General features: G+C 33.7%; 3 protein-coding genes and 3 non-coding genes across 7 annotated transcripts in view; 2 read left to right on the forward strand and 4 right to left on the reverse strand.

The window, feature by feature from the left end:
- Rph (Rabphilin) overlaps nt 1-14,414 on the reverse strand; it is a 132,269-nt gene that overhangs the window by 111,584 nt on the left and 6,271 nt on the right. The window lies entirely within an intron of this gene.
- On the reverse strand, nt 834-906 carry TRNAR-CCU (transfer RNA arginine (anticodon CCU)). Its single transcript has one exon. It is a non-coding gene; the product is annotated as a tRNA-Arg (tRNA).
- On the reverse strand, nt 1,108-1,180 carry TRNAR-CCU (transfer RNA arginine (anticodon CCU)). The gene has a single exon. It is a non-coding gene; the product is annotated as a tRNA-Arg (tRNA).
- Nucleotides 1,381-1,453, reverse strand: TRNAR-CCU (transfer RNA arginine (anticodon CCU)). Its single transcript has one exon. It is a non-coding gene; the product is annotated as a tRNA-Arg (tRNA).
- LOC143193653 (uncharacterized) lies at nt 2,355-5,652 on the forward strand. Its single transcript, XM_076399978.1, has 4 exons — nt 2,355-3,008; nt 3,293-3,563; nt 3,621-3,788; nt 3,891-5,652. The coding sequence occupies exons 1-4, from the start codon at nt 2,508-2,510 to the stop codon at nt 4,754-4,756; spliced, it is 1,806 nt and encodes a 601-aa protein (XP_076256093.1). The 5' UTR covers nt 2,355-2,507; the 3' UTR covers nt 4,757-5,652.
- Nucleotides 7,320-11,736, forward strand: LOC143193581 (uncharacterized). Its single transcript, XM_076399888.1, has 3 exons — nt 7,320-7,982; nt 8,268-8,763; nt 8,866-11,736. The coding sequence occupies exons 1-3, from the start codon at nt 7,482-7,484 to the stop codon at nt 9,729-9,731; spliced, it is 1,863 nt and encodes a 620-aa protein (XP_076256003.1). The 5' UTR covers nt 7,320-7,481; the 3' UTR covers nt 9,732-11,736.

Here is a 14,414-nt window from a genome sequence, read left to right on the forward strand (position 1 = left end):
AGGTATAAAAATGTGCATAAAATGTAATTACATTTCAATCCACAATCCCCTAGGTCAGAGGGGCTATATACTGCTTTTAACTATTATATAAAAATAATATAGTAGGAATATTCGGCACTGTTACCGAACGGAGATTAATAATCTACAAATAAGACGATTAATAAAACGCTTTAATTATCCATACAAACTTTGTTTATTGAAAGTTTGTATATAACTTAACTTAGCTAAATAGAGTTGTCAAAAACACAGGTATAAAAATGTACATAAAATGTAGTTACCCCTGGTGGAACTCGAACCCATAATCCACTGCTTAAGAGGCACATGCCTTATCTATTAGACCACAGAGGCTATCCATAGTTTTTAATTGTTGGAAGAAAATAATTTAGAGGGAATATTCCGCATCATTGTCGAACGTAGAATAAATATCTACGGATTAGACTTTGAATAAATTGCCGTAATTGGCCATGCAAAATTTGATATTCTAGCATTTTTTACTTAACATAACTTAGATAAACAGAGTTTTCAAAAAACTGAGGTATAAAAATCTGCACAAAATATAGTTACCCCTAATGGAACTCGAACCCACAATCCCCTGCTTAGGGGTAGATGCCTTATCCATTAGGCCACAGGGACTATATACTGCTCTTAACTATTATATAAAAAGAACATAGAAGTAAATTCGGCATCATTACCGAACGGAGATTTAAAATTTACGGATTAAACGATTAATAAAACGGTTTAATTATCCATGCAAACTTTGTTTGTTCAAACTATTTATATAACTTAACTTAGCTAAACATAGTTTTCAAAAGCACAGGTATAAAAAATAAGTTTACCCCTGGTGGGACTCGATCCCACAATCCCCTGCTTAGGAGGCAGATACCTTATCCATTAGGCCACAGGGGCTATATACTGCTTTTAATTATTCCACAAAAATAACATAACAGGAATATTCGGCATCGTTGCCGAACGGAGATTAAATATTTACGGATAAGGGGATTAATAAAACGCTTTAATTATCCATGCAAACTTTGTTTAATGAGACTTTTTATACAACTAAACTTAGCTAAACATAGTTTTCAAAAGCACAGGTATAAAAAATAAGGTTACCCCTGGTGGGACTCGAACCCACAATCCCCTGCTTAGGAGGCAGATACCTTATCCATTAGGCCACAGGGGCTATACATAGCTTTTAATTGTTACATCAAAATAGTTTAGTGGGAATATTCCGCATCATTGCCTAACGTAGAATAAATATCTACGGATGAGACTTTCAATAAATTGCCTTAATTGACCATGCAAAATTTGATTTTCAAGCATTTTTATTTAACATAACTTAGCAAAATAGAGTTTTTAAAAAACTGAGGTATAAAGTATAGTTACCCCTGGTGGGACTCGAACCCACAGTCTCCTGCTTAGGAGGCAGATGCCTTATCCATTAGGCCACAGGGGCTATATACTGGTTTTAATTATTACACAAGAATAATATAGAGGTAATATTCGGCATTGCTGCCGAACGGAGACAAAAAATCTACGGATTAGACGATTAATAAAACATCATATTCATTTTTTATTCAAACTTTTTACATAACTTAACTTAGCCACACAGTGTATTCAAAAGACTTATAAATTTATACATATATATATAACATACATAAAATATACTCCTAGTAGGACAAAACATTCTAAGATATAATGACAAATATTTGGGCTCAAATATCAATTTTATTTATACCAATTTTCTCAACAAATAGCCTTTTATAGTGAGAAAACGATCAAAATATAAGCAAATACCCAATAATTATTCTGGACACCTTAAATACAATTCAGTAAATATATAAAATATATAAATTGTTGCCAATATATTATATTTTTAGTATCAATATTATTTATATAAATAATGAATAGTTCTAATGTGCTGTAATAAAATAATATCTATATCTTATATATAAAAATGAATCGCAAAATATGTTCCTAAGCGCATAACTCAACAACGCCTGGACCAATTTGGCCAAATCTTTTTTTAAAATGTTCGTTGAAGTTCAGGGATGGTTTTTACGGCGAGAAAAATTAGAATTATTGCTGGAAAAACCCTAAAAATAGCCCTTTTTGTTTGAATTTGTTTCGTGTATCAGTTGACAATTCATCTGTCATCTGTCAAAAGTCATCTGTAACAGACAACTTTTTTTTTTAAAATTTGATATGACTTGAACTCAAATCCTTTTAATCCGTACGAATTGTTTTATTTATTTAAAATTTTTTATTTGTTTAAAATTTAATTCAAATTTTAAATAAATAAAACAATTCGTACGGCTTAAAAGGATTTGAGTTCAAGTCATATCAAATTAAAAAAAAAAAGTTGTCTGTTACAGATGACTTTTGACAGATGACAGATGAATTGTCAAGTGATACACGAAACAAATTCGTATATCGTGTTTTGTGCAGAGTGTTTAGTTAGTTAGTGTTTGTTTAGTTCGTGATTAGTGAAAAAATAATTTATATTTGATATGCCTCCTATAAGACGAAGCAATTTAGGTAGAAGAACCAGAAATGCTATAAACCAAGCTAATTACCGATCTAATCGTACTGCACAAGAACGTGACGACGGAAATGAACGTGAAAGAATTCGGATATCACAAACGCGTGAAGCGCGAGCGCGACATTCAACTAATAATCGCGCAAGTTTGAATCCAGCTGCTTTCAGTTACGATGTGTCAATTGACTACAGTAACTACCAATGTGTTGTTATTGGTTCTATGAACTTGGTTTGCTCACACTGTAAGGCATTAAAATACAAAAACGAAGCCAATGGATTGTGTTGCGCAAATGGTAAAGTGAAATTGATACAATTGGATCCACCACCAGAACCATTGTACTCATTGGTTTCAGGAATAGGAACAGATTCTATACACTTTTTGACACATATTCAACAATATAACAATTGCTTTCAAATGACTTCATTTGGGGCAACAAATGCAGTTCGGGAAAATTTTATGCCAACTTTCAAGGTATGTATTATAGCAGTTACTCATAATTATTTTAGCGAACAAAATTTTCTGTCACCAAAGTTAAGATGTGTTACTAATCTTCAATTTCTTAATAATTACGAAATATATCACTTAGTCATCATATTATATGGTGATTCAGTTTCAGTGACACTTTTATTATATTTTATATTTGATAGATATTAGTTAAAACTAAATATATACTTTTTAAGATCAAATATTATTTAAGTTTGATCATTGACAATCCATTAATTTATACCACACCATAATATTTTTTTTATTTACAGATACAAGGGCAAATATATCACAGAGCAGGTTCACTGTTACCAGTGTCAGATAGCGACAACAAATTCCTGCAAATTTATTTTATGGGCAATTCACCACAAGAAATTGATCTGCGTTGTGCACATAACAATTTAGTAAAAAGGTCTATTGTAGAACAATTACAAACTTTATTTCATCAACACAATCAATTGATTATATTGTTTAAAACTGCCCTGGATCTGATGCCATCCGATAATCACAAAATTGTAATCAGAGCTGATAAAACACCTGCAGGTCAACATACAAGACGTTTTAATGCACCAACTATTGATGAAGTTGCTATCGTTGTAGTTGGAGAAAACTTGGAATCCCGTGATATTGTTTTACATCGTCGGAATTTTCAATTACAACCTATAAAGGAAACACACCGCTCATATGATGCACTGCAATATCCCATTATATTTTGGCAAGGTGAAGATGGCTACGATTTATCAATAAAAATGATAAATCCCATTACAGGTAACTAAAATATTAGTTTAGCTATGGCGATAATATCTCAGTCACTATATTATGTATTTTAATTTTATATTTGAATGTTATTAAAACAAAATCTGTTTACAGGTTCTGAAACCAACAAAAAAGTCAGTTCAATGAACTATTATTCATACCGCCTAATGATTCGGGAAAATGCAGATAATCACATATTGAAATGTCGGCGATTATATCACAAATATGTTGATGACATGTATGTTAAAATTGAAACGGAGAGATTAACATTCATCAGGTTGAATCAAACCAAACTCCGATCTGAAGAGTATATTCACCTTCGAGATGCGATTAATACTGATGGAAATGCACAGAATGTCGGTCGGATGACTATTCTTCCAGCAACATACATCGGAAGCCCTCGGCATATGCACGAATATGCTCAAGATGCCATGTCGTATGTTCGTCATTATGGTACAGCAGATTTGTTCATCACATTTACATTCAATCCGCAATGGATAGAAATTAAGCAGGAGTTATTACCTGGGAAATCATCCATTGATCGTCATGATATTACAGCCAGAGTCTTTAGACAAAAGTTGAAATCTTTAATGAATTTCATCGTAAAACATAATGTGTTTGGTGAGACACGCTGCTGGATGTATTCTGTGGAGTGGCAGAAACGAGGATTGCCACATGCACACATTTTGATTTGGTTGGTTGAAAAGATAAGGCCAAATGAAGTTGATGCAGTGATATCAGCTAAAATCCCTAATGTACAAGTAGATCCTGGATTGCATGAGGTAGTTATCAAAAACATGATACATGGTCCCTGTGGAACTCTTAATCAAAATTCACCGTGTATGATGGATGGTAAATGTTCAAAACGATATCCACGGACATTAATATCGGAAACAATTACTGGTAATGACGGTTATCCATTGTATCGTCGCAGATCGACAGCAGACAATGGAAAATCAACAATTGTCAAATTAAATTAACAAGATATTGAAATAGATAATCGTTGGATTGTTCCATATTCACCCATTTTATCAAAGACATTCAAAGCACACATCAACGTTGAATCTTGCCATTCAGTGAAATCGATTAAATACATTTGCAAATATGTAACCAAAGGGAGTGATATGGCTGTGATTGGAATTGGTGCAGAGAATTCTAATGATGAAGTTACCCAATACCAAATGGGCCGCTATGTCAGTAGTAATGAAGCAGTTTGGCGAATATTTTCTTTTCCTATTCATGAGAGACACCCTTCTGTTGTTCACTTAGCTGTGCATTTAGAAAATGGACAAAGAGTGTATTTTACAGCACAGAACGCAGTACAAAGAGCTGCTCAGCCACCATCTACTACATTAACCAGTTTTTTTGAGACATGACAAAACGATGATTTCGCACAAACATTGCTATATTCTGAAATGCCAAAATATTATACCTGGAATCAATCCTCAAGGAGATTTATACGACGGAAACAAGGAAAACCAGTTCCAGGATATACAGATGTATATTCCACCGATGCGATTGGCCGGATTTATTCAGTACATCCAAGCAATGATGAATGTTTTTATTTACGACTGCTATTAGTCAATGTACGTGGCCCAACATCATTCCAACAGTTACGAACTGTTGATGGTGAATTGTGTGGATCCTACAGAGAAGCCTGTCAACGTTTGCAATTGCTTGAAAATGACGCTCATTGGGATCAAACTCTCAATGATGCTGTAATATCATCACACACTCATCAAATACGAACATTGTTTTCTATAATCATATCTACATGCTTCCCATCAAACCCAATTGATTTGTGGATGAAGTACAAAGATTATATGTGTGATGATATTTTGTATCAAATACGGAATAGAATGGGAAATCCAAATATACAAATCAGTGAAGAAATTTACAATGAAGCCTTGATTTCAATTGAGGACATGTGCTTGATAATGTCAAACAAACTATTAATTCAATTAGGCCTGACCGCGCCCAATCGTCCAATGCATGACGCTTTTAACCAAGAGTTGCATCGAGAAAGACTGTATGATCTCAACGCTTTGAAAGAATAAATTCAAACAAATCTTCCACTGTTAAATGAACAACAGAAGTATGTATTTGAAACTCTTATGAAAGTAACAAATGATGAAACTGGAGGGATTTATTTCTTAGATGCACCTGGTGGTACAGGAAAAACTTTTTTTATTTCATTAATATTAGCAACAATTCGCTCACAAAATAAAATTGCACTTGCACTCGCTTCGTCGGGAATCGCAGCAACTTTGCTTGAAGGTGGTCGAACAGCCCATTCAGCACTAAAATTGCCATTAAATATGCAAAGCAATGAAACTCCAACCTGCAACGTTTCGAAGAACTCTGCAATGGCAAAGGTTTTGCAGCAATGTAAATTGATTGTTTGGGATGAATGCACGATGGCACATAAAAAATCTTTGGAGGCTTTAGACAGAACCTTAAAAGATCTACGTAGCAATAATAACCGATTTGGTGGTGCAATGATTTTATTAGCAGGAGATTTTCGTCAAACATTGCCAGTGATTCCACGATCAACGCCAGCTGATGAACTCAATGCATGTCTAAAGTCCTCCAATTTGTGGAAACATGTTAAAGTACTTCATTTAAGCAAGAATATGCGTGTCGAGTTGCAAAATGACCAATCTGGAAACATATTCTCTAAACAACTCATTGACATTGGTAATGGCAAATTTCCTATAGACATGTTGACGGCTTGCTTTTGCTATGACTATAAACAAGTCCCAGGGGCAATCATTAAGTGTTTGTGGTATTAATCTAGAAAACCCATGTTTCTCACATGGTCAATTGTATGTTGCCTGTTCCCGTGTTGGAAAACCATCAGATTTGTTTATCTATGCGCCAGGTAATCAAACAAAAAACATCGTATACCACAAAGCAATATAATGATAATAATAATAATAATTATGATTCACATGATTAACAATAAAGCGATTACTTACTTTTCAATCCTTATATATGTTTTATTTAATTATTTTTTATTCACAACGCCCTATCACCAGGGTGATGGTTCTGTTCAGGAGAATTTTTTAAAATACGTAGGCACAAAAACTGCCACATTACAAATCTTTTTGACAGGACGAAGTCTGTCGGGTCAGCTAGTCTTATATATAAAAATGAATCGCAAAATATGTTCCTAAGCGCATAACTCAACAACGCCTGGACCAATTTGGCCAAATCTTTTTTTAAAATGTTCGTTGAAGTTCAGGGATGGTTTTTACGGCGAGAAAAATTAGAATTATTGCTGGAAAAACCCTAAAAATAGCCCTTTTTGTTTGAATTTGTTTCGTGTATCAGTTGACAATTCATCTGTCATCTGTCAAAAGTCATCTGTAACAGACAACTTTTTTTTTTTAAATTTGATATGACTTGAACTCAAATCCTTTTAATCCGTACGAATTGTTTTATTTATTTAAAATTTTTTATTTGTTTAAAATTTAATTCAAATTTTAAATAAATAAAACAATTCGTACGGCTTAAAAGGATTTGAGTTCAAGTCATATCAAATTTAAAAAAAAAAGTTGTCTGTTACAGATGACTTTTGACAGATGACAGATGAATTGTCAAGTGATACACGAAACAAATTCGTATATCGTGTTTTGTGCAGAGTGTTTAGTTAGTTAGTGTTTGTTTAGTTCGTGATTAGTGAAAAAATAATTTATATTTGATATGCCTCCTATAAGACGAAGCAATTTAGGTAGAAGAACCAGAAATGCTATAAACCAAGCTAATTACCGATCTAATCGTACTGCACAAGAACGTGACGACGGAAATGAACGTGAAAGAATTCGGATATCACAAACGCGTGAAGCGCGAGCGCGACATTCAACTAATAATCGCGCAAGTTTGAATCCAGCTGCTTTCAGTTACGATGTGTCAATTGACTACAGTAACTACCAATGTGTTGTTATTGGTTCTATGAACTTGGTTTGCTCACACTGTAAGGCATTAAAATACAAAAACGAAGCCAATGGATTGTGTTGCGCAAATGGTAAAGTGAAATTGATACAATTGGATCCACCACCAGAACCATTGTACTCATTGGTTTCAGGAATAGGAACAGATTCTATACACTTTTTGACACATATTCAACAATATAACAATTGCTTTCAAATGACTTCATTTGGGGCAACAAATGCAGTTCGGGAAAATTTTATGCCAACTTTCAAGGTATGTATTATAGCAGTTACTCATAATTATTTTAGCGAACAAAATTTTCTGTCACCAAAGTTAAGATGTGTTACTAATCTTCAATTTCTTAATCATTACGAAATATATCACTTAGTCATCATATTATATGGTGATTCAGTTTCAGTGACACTTTTATTATATTTTATATTTGATAGATATTAGTTAAAACTAAATATATACTTTTTAAGATCAAATATTATTTAAGTTTGATCATTGACAATCCATTAATTTATACCACACCATAATATTTTTTTTTATTTACAGATACAAGGGCAAATATATCACAGAGCAGGTTCACTGTTACCAGTGTCAGATAGCGACAACAAATTCCTGCAAATTTATTTTATGGGCAATTCACCACAAGAAATTGATCTGCGTTGTGCACATAACAATTTAGTAAAAAGGTCTATTGTAGAACAATTACAAACTTTATTTCATCAACACAATCAATTGATTATATTGTTTAAAACTGCCCTGGATCTGATGCCATCCGATAATCACAAAATTGTAATCAGAGCTGATAAAACACCTGCAGGTCAACATACAAGACGTTTTAATGCACCAACTATTGATGAAGTTGCTATCGTTGTAGTTGGAGAAAACTTGGAATCCCGTGATATTGTTTTACATCGTCGGAATTTTCAATTACAACCTATAAAGGAAACACACCGCTCATATGATGCACTGCAATATCCCATTATATTTTGGCAAGGTGAAGATGGCTACGATTTATCAATAAAAATGATAAATCCCATTACAGGTAACTAAAATATTAGTTTAGCTATGGCGATAATATCTCAGTCACTATATTATGTATTTTAATTTTATATTTGAATGTTATTAAAACAAAATCTGTTTACAGGTTCTGAAACCAACAAAAAAGTCAGTTCAATGAACTATTATTCATACCGCCTAATGATTCGGGAAAATGCAGATAATCACATATTGAAATGTCGGCGATTATATCACAAATATGTTGATGACATGTATGTTAAAATTGAAACGGAGAGATTAACATTCATCAGGTTGAATCAAACCAAACTCCGATCTGAAGAGTATATTCACCTTCGAGATGCGATTAATACTGATGGAAATGCACAGAATGTCGGTCGGATGACTATTCTTCCAGCAACATACATCGGAAGCCCTCGGCATATGCACGAATATGCTCAAGATGCCATGTCGTATGTTCGTCATTATGGTACAGCAGATTTGTTCATCACATTTACATGCAATCCGCAATGGATACAAATTAAGCAGGAGTTATTACCTGGGAAATCATCCATTGATCGTCATGATATTACAGCCAGAGTCTTTAGACAAAAGTTGAAATCTTTAATGAATTTCATCGTAAAACATAATGTGTTTGGTGAGACACGCTGCTGGATGTATTCTGTGGAGTGGCAGAAACGAGGATTGCCACATGCACACATTTTGGTTTGGTTGGTTGAAAAGATAAGGCCAAATGAAGTTGATGCAGTGATATCAGCTGAAATCCCTAATGTACAAGTAGATCCTGGATTGCATGAGGTAGTTATCAAAAACATGATACATGGTCCCTGTGGAACTCTTAATCAAAATTCACCGTGTATGATGGATGGTAAATGTTCAAAACGATATCCACGGACATTAATATCGGAAACAATTACTGGTAATGACGGTTATCCATTGTATCGTCGCAGATCGACAGCAGACAATGGAAAATCAACAATTGTCAAATTAAATTAACAAGATATTGAAATAGATAATCGTTGGATTGTTCCATATTCACCCATTTTATCAAAGACATTCAAAGCACACATCAACGTTGAATCTTGCCATTCAGTGAAATCGATTAAATACATTTGCAAATATGTAACCAAAGGGAGTGATATGGCTGTGATTGGAATTGGTGCAGAGAATTCTAATGATGAAGTTACCCAATACCAAATGGGCCGCTATGTCAGTAGTAATGAAGCAGTTTGGCGAATATTTTCTTTTCCTATTCATGAGAGACACCCTTCTGTTGTTCACTTAGCTGTGCATTTAGAAAATGGACAAAGAGTGTATTTTACAGCACAGAACGCAGTACAAAGAGCTGCTCAGCCACCATCTACTACATTAACCAGTTTTTTTGAGACATGCCAAAACGATGATTTCGCACAAACATTGCTATATTCTGAAATGCCAAAATATTATACCTGGAATCAATCCTCAAGGAGATTTATACGACGGAAACAAGGAAAACCAGTTCCAGGATATACAGATGTATATTCCACCGATGCGATTGGCCGGATTTATTCAGTACATCCAAGCAATGATGAATGTTTTTATTTACGACTGCTATTAGTCAATGTACGTGGCCCAACATCATTCCAACAGTTACGAACTGTTGATGGTGAATTGTGTGGATCCTACAGAGAAGCCTGTCAACGTTTGCAATTGCTTGAAAATGACGCTCATTGGGATCAAACTCTCAATGATGCTGTAATATCATCACACACTCATCAAATACGAACATTGTTTTCTATAATCATATCTACATGCTTCCCATCAAACCCAATTGATTTGTGGATGAAGTACAAAGATTATATGTGTGATGATATTTTGTATCAAATACGGAATAGAATGGGAAATCCAAATATACAAATCAGTGAAGAAATTTACAATGAAGCATTGATTTCAATTGAGGACATGTGCTTGATAATGTCAAACAAACTATTAATTCAATTAGGCCTGACCGCGCCCAATCGTCCAATGCATGACGCTTTTAACCAAGAGTTGCATCGAGAAAGACTGTATGATCTCAACGCTTTGAAAGAATAAATTCAAACAAATCTTCCACTGTTAAATGAACAACAGAAGTATGTATTTGAAACTCTTATGAAAGTAACAAATGATGAAACTGGAGGGATTTATTTCTTAGATGCACCTGGTGGTACAGGAAAAACTTTTTTTATTTCATTAATATTAGCAACAATTCGCTCACAAAATAAAATTGCACTTGCACTCGCTTCGTCGGGAATCGCAGCAACTTTGCTTGAAGGTGGTCGAACAGCCCATTCAGCACTAAAATTGCCATTAAATATGCAAAGCAATGAAACTCCAACCTGCAACGTTTCGAAGAACTCTGCAATGGCAAAGGTTTTGCAGCAATGTAAATTGATTGTTTGGGATGAATGCACGATGGCACATAAAAAATCTTTGGAGGCTTTAGACAGAACCTTAAAAGATCTACGTAGCAATAATAACCGATTTGGTGGTGCAATGATTTTATTAGCAGGAGATTTTCGTCAAACATTGCCAGTGATTCCACGATCAACGCCAGCTGATGAACTCAATGCATGTCTAAAGTCCTCCAATTTGTGGAAACATGTTAAAGTACTTCATTTAAGCAAGAATATGCGTGTCGAGTTGCAAAATGACCAATCTGGAAACATATTCTCTAAACAACTCATTGACATTGGTAATGGCAAATTTCCTATAGACATGTTGACGGCTTGCTTTTGCTATGACTATAAACAAGTCCCAGGGGCAATCATTAAGTGTTTGTGGTATTAATCTAGAAAACCCATGTTTCTCACATGGTCAATTGTATGTTGCCTGTTCCCGTGTTGGAAAACCATCAGATTTGTTTATCTATGCGCCAGGTAATCAAACAAAAAACATCGTATACCACAAAGCAATATAATGATAATAATAATAATAATTATGATTCACATGATTAACAATAAAGCGATTACTTACTTTTCAATCCTTATATATGTTTTATTTAATTATTTTTTATTCACAACGCCCTATCACCAGGGTGATGGTTCTGTTCAGGAGAATTTTTTAAAATACGTAGGCACAAAAACTGCCACATTACAAATCTTTTTGACAGGACGAAGTCTGTCGGGTCAGCTAGTTTTAAATAAATTTACGGTAATACTGTCCTGTCTATAGCTATGTCAGCATTACAAATTGTTCCAGTGTCACCACTGGAGTTTTGCCATAAAATGATAAGCGCGAATATGAACGAAAACAAATAGACAAGCTGATTAATTCGTTGCTGTTCGAGAAGAGTTGTCTTTCTGTGTTGAGCCAAACGAGGGCGGGGGGTACAGGGCGGCCAGTGCCGCCATTTTTATCCGGAAAGACGGACGCGTGAATCGCAGCCCACGGAGGCACTGAACATGATTGATTCGATAGGAAATGCCGGATGGATTTTCGTTTTATTTATAGGGTATCTAACAAGGGAAATCGATGGATTGCATTGTCTTTTGTAGTTCGCTGTTTATTTTCGTTAAATAATGCTCAATAAGGGACGTACGTGCTAATTTTATTAATCAAATCGTAATTTATTCAGATATTTGTTACGTCACGTGTTAATATGTTAGAATGTTAAATGCTGATGCTGAAATATTACAATATATATTAATATATGTGCATATTATTTTATAGATATGATCATACATTTTCGCAATTCTTATCAAGAAGCAAAATAAAATAACAAAGTCAAAAAAATTGGTGCATTGAAAAGATGCTTTGCTCTGTTATGGTTAAAATAAACGGTCGGTAAAATATGTGTCTCTGAACGACTGTTTGACGTTTCTCGAGCGACCGTAGCTACGGTAATGACAACATAACAAAACATGGTAAAATATTATCGACGTAGGGGAATAGTAGACGAAACCCAGATTTATCTGACAGAGATCGATGAAACAGCTTAAGGCCCGACAATATAAAAGCTATCATTCATAGAAAGGCTATTGCGAAACCTGTTGTAATAGATTCCAACGTTACTCTGAGAAATAGCTGATGCGTCGATCATAAATCTTACACACTTGATGATTGGAAGAATGTGGCATAGTCCGATAAATTATCGTTTACATGGTTTTCTGTCTGGTATATAATTATATACTAGTCTATACTCAGTATAGACAAGTCTAAAATAAGCTTAAAATCTAGACTGCCCGCTTACTATGTCCTTTTACATTCAGCCTAATTCACATTACTATCCGAATTACTGGAAATGAATATTCGAATATCATCAATGATGGAATTCTTAGTATGTCTATTAGTATGTCTGGCATATTACTGCCATATCCCACACTCCCATATTATAATATTATATAACCCACAGTCAAAACCAAACTTCTACGACAAGCACAATTGCCAGATATAAAAGTGTTATGTGGAGTTTTATAGCAGAGAATGAGGAGCAAATTCGAGCACCATCAACAAAATAATTGAAAAAATTGGCAAATATTTTGGTACAAGATTCCATTGGGAACTACAGACACTTTATAAACTTATTCTGTGAAGAATTGTAACTTTCAATAATCAAATATTGTATATATATCAGGTGATTGTATTATTTTGTCCGTACTTTGTTAATCGACGAACGGAGTAAAACACATACAGAAAGAATTCTTATTATTGTTAATAATAAATGTTGCTCTACATTGTGACCAGTATAGCCGTATTTCCGATAATAACCAATAATGAAAGAATTAAGAACAACAATAAAACCTAAAGTATAGCAAACTTAATGAAATTTTACTTCACTGTGTAAAGGAGAGTATAACGTTTAGATACAGCGACATTACAGAATGACAAGTGCTTGTGAAGAAACTAAAAATAGGAATATTATAACTGACTGATTCATAACTTTAAGTATTGAAATTTTGGGTGAAAAATCCATAAAAGTTATGTAAAATAACTTTTGGTTAAAATAACTCTCAGCAAGACTACAATAAAAACAACTTAAAAAGGCAATTAAATTAAAGGAAATTAAACCATCCGAAAAATTACGCGCAGATTATTTCAAAATTTCAATCAAACAGAAACATAGTGCTGTAAATCCTTTAAACGCTTCCAATAAGCGATTAAACAAACGTTATATTTTTTCTATGCCGAGCTAAATTAATTTACAAAATATTATAGTAAATTAGTACTAAAGAAATATCTTTTGACTTATCGATGTTTTCTTAATGATACCAATTCAATAATCAATTAAAATGTATACCTGAAAATATTACTGTATATGCGTGGTAAGACGGATAAAATTTCAGTTAACTTCAGTTTATGTTTATGTAATTCGAGCATAATTCTCAACATTACAGTGTGAAATGTGCTCTTGAAGAAGATAAGAATAAGAATATTGTTACTGACTGTTATTTCGTTTTTTCTGGGGAATATAGTAAATGACACGTGACATATAAATTGTGGCGTTAAATAAATTAAATTAGTCTATATTGGGCCATTTCCAATCGACTTTTGTTTAAATTTAATTCTATATTAAAACTTGTCTCCTAGATCAACACTTAATTTATTCATAGGTTTATGATTTCAGGTATATTATAGTTAATCTAACGATAAGCTGTAGTTCTATTCTTTCACTTTACCTCTGAGTTACTTCCGCACTAGTACATACATCTGTAGGGTTTG

This window comes from Rhynchophorus ferrugineus, unplaced genomic scaffold (genome assembly GCF_030347505.1).
Source record: "Rhynchophorus ferrugineus isolate W39M unplaced genomic scaffold, kcgeb_rfMv2 rfM3, whole genome shotgun sequence".
NCBI classification, from domain to species: domain Eukaryota; kingdom Metazoa; phylum Arthropoda; class Insecta; order Coleoptera; family Curculionidae; genus Rhynchophorus; species Rhynchophorus ferrugineus.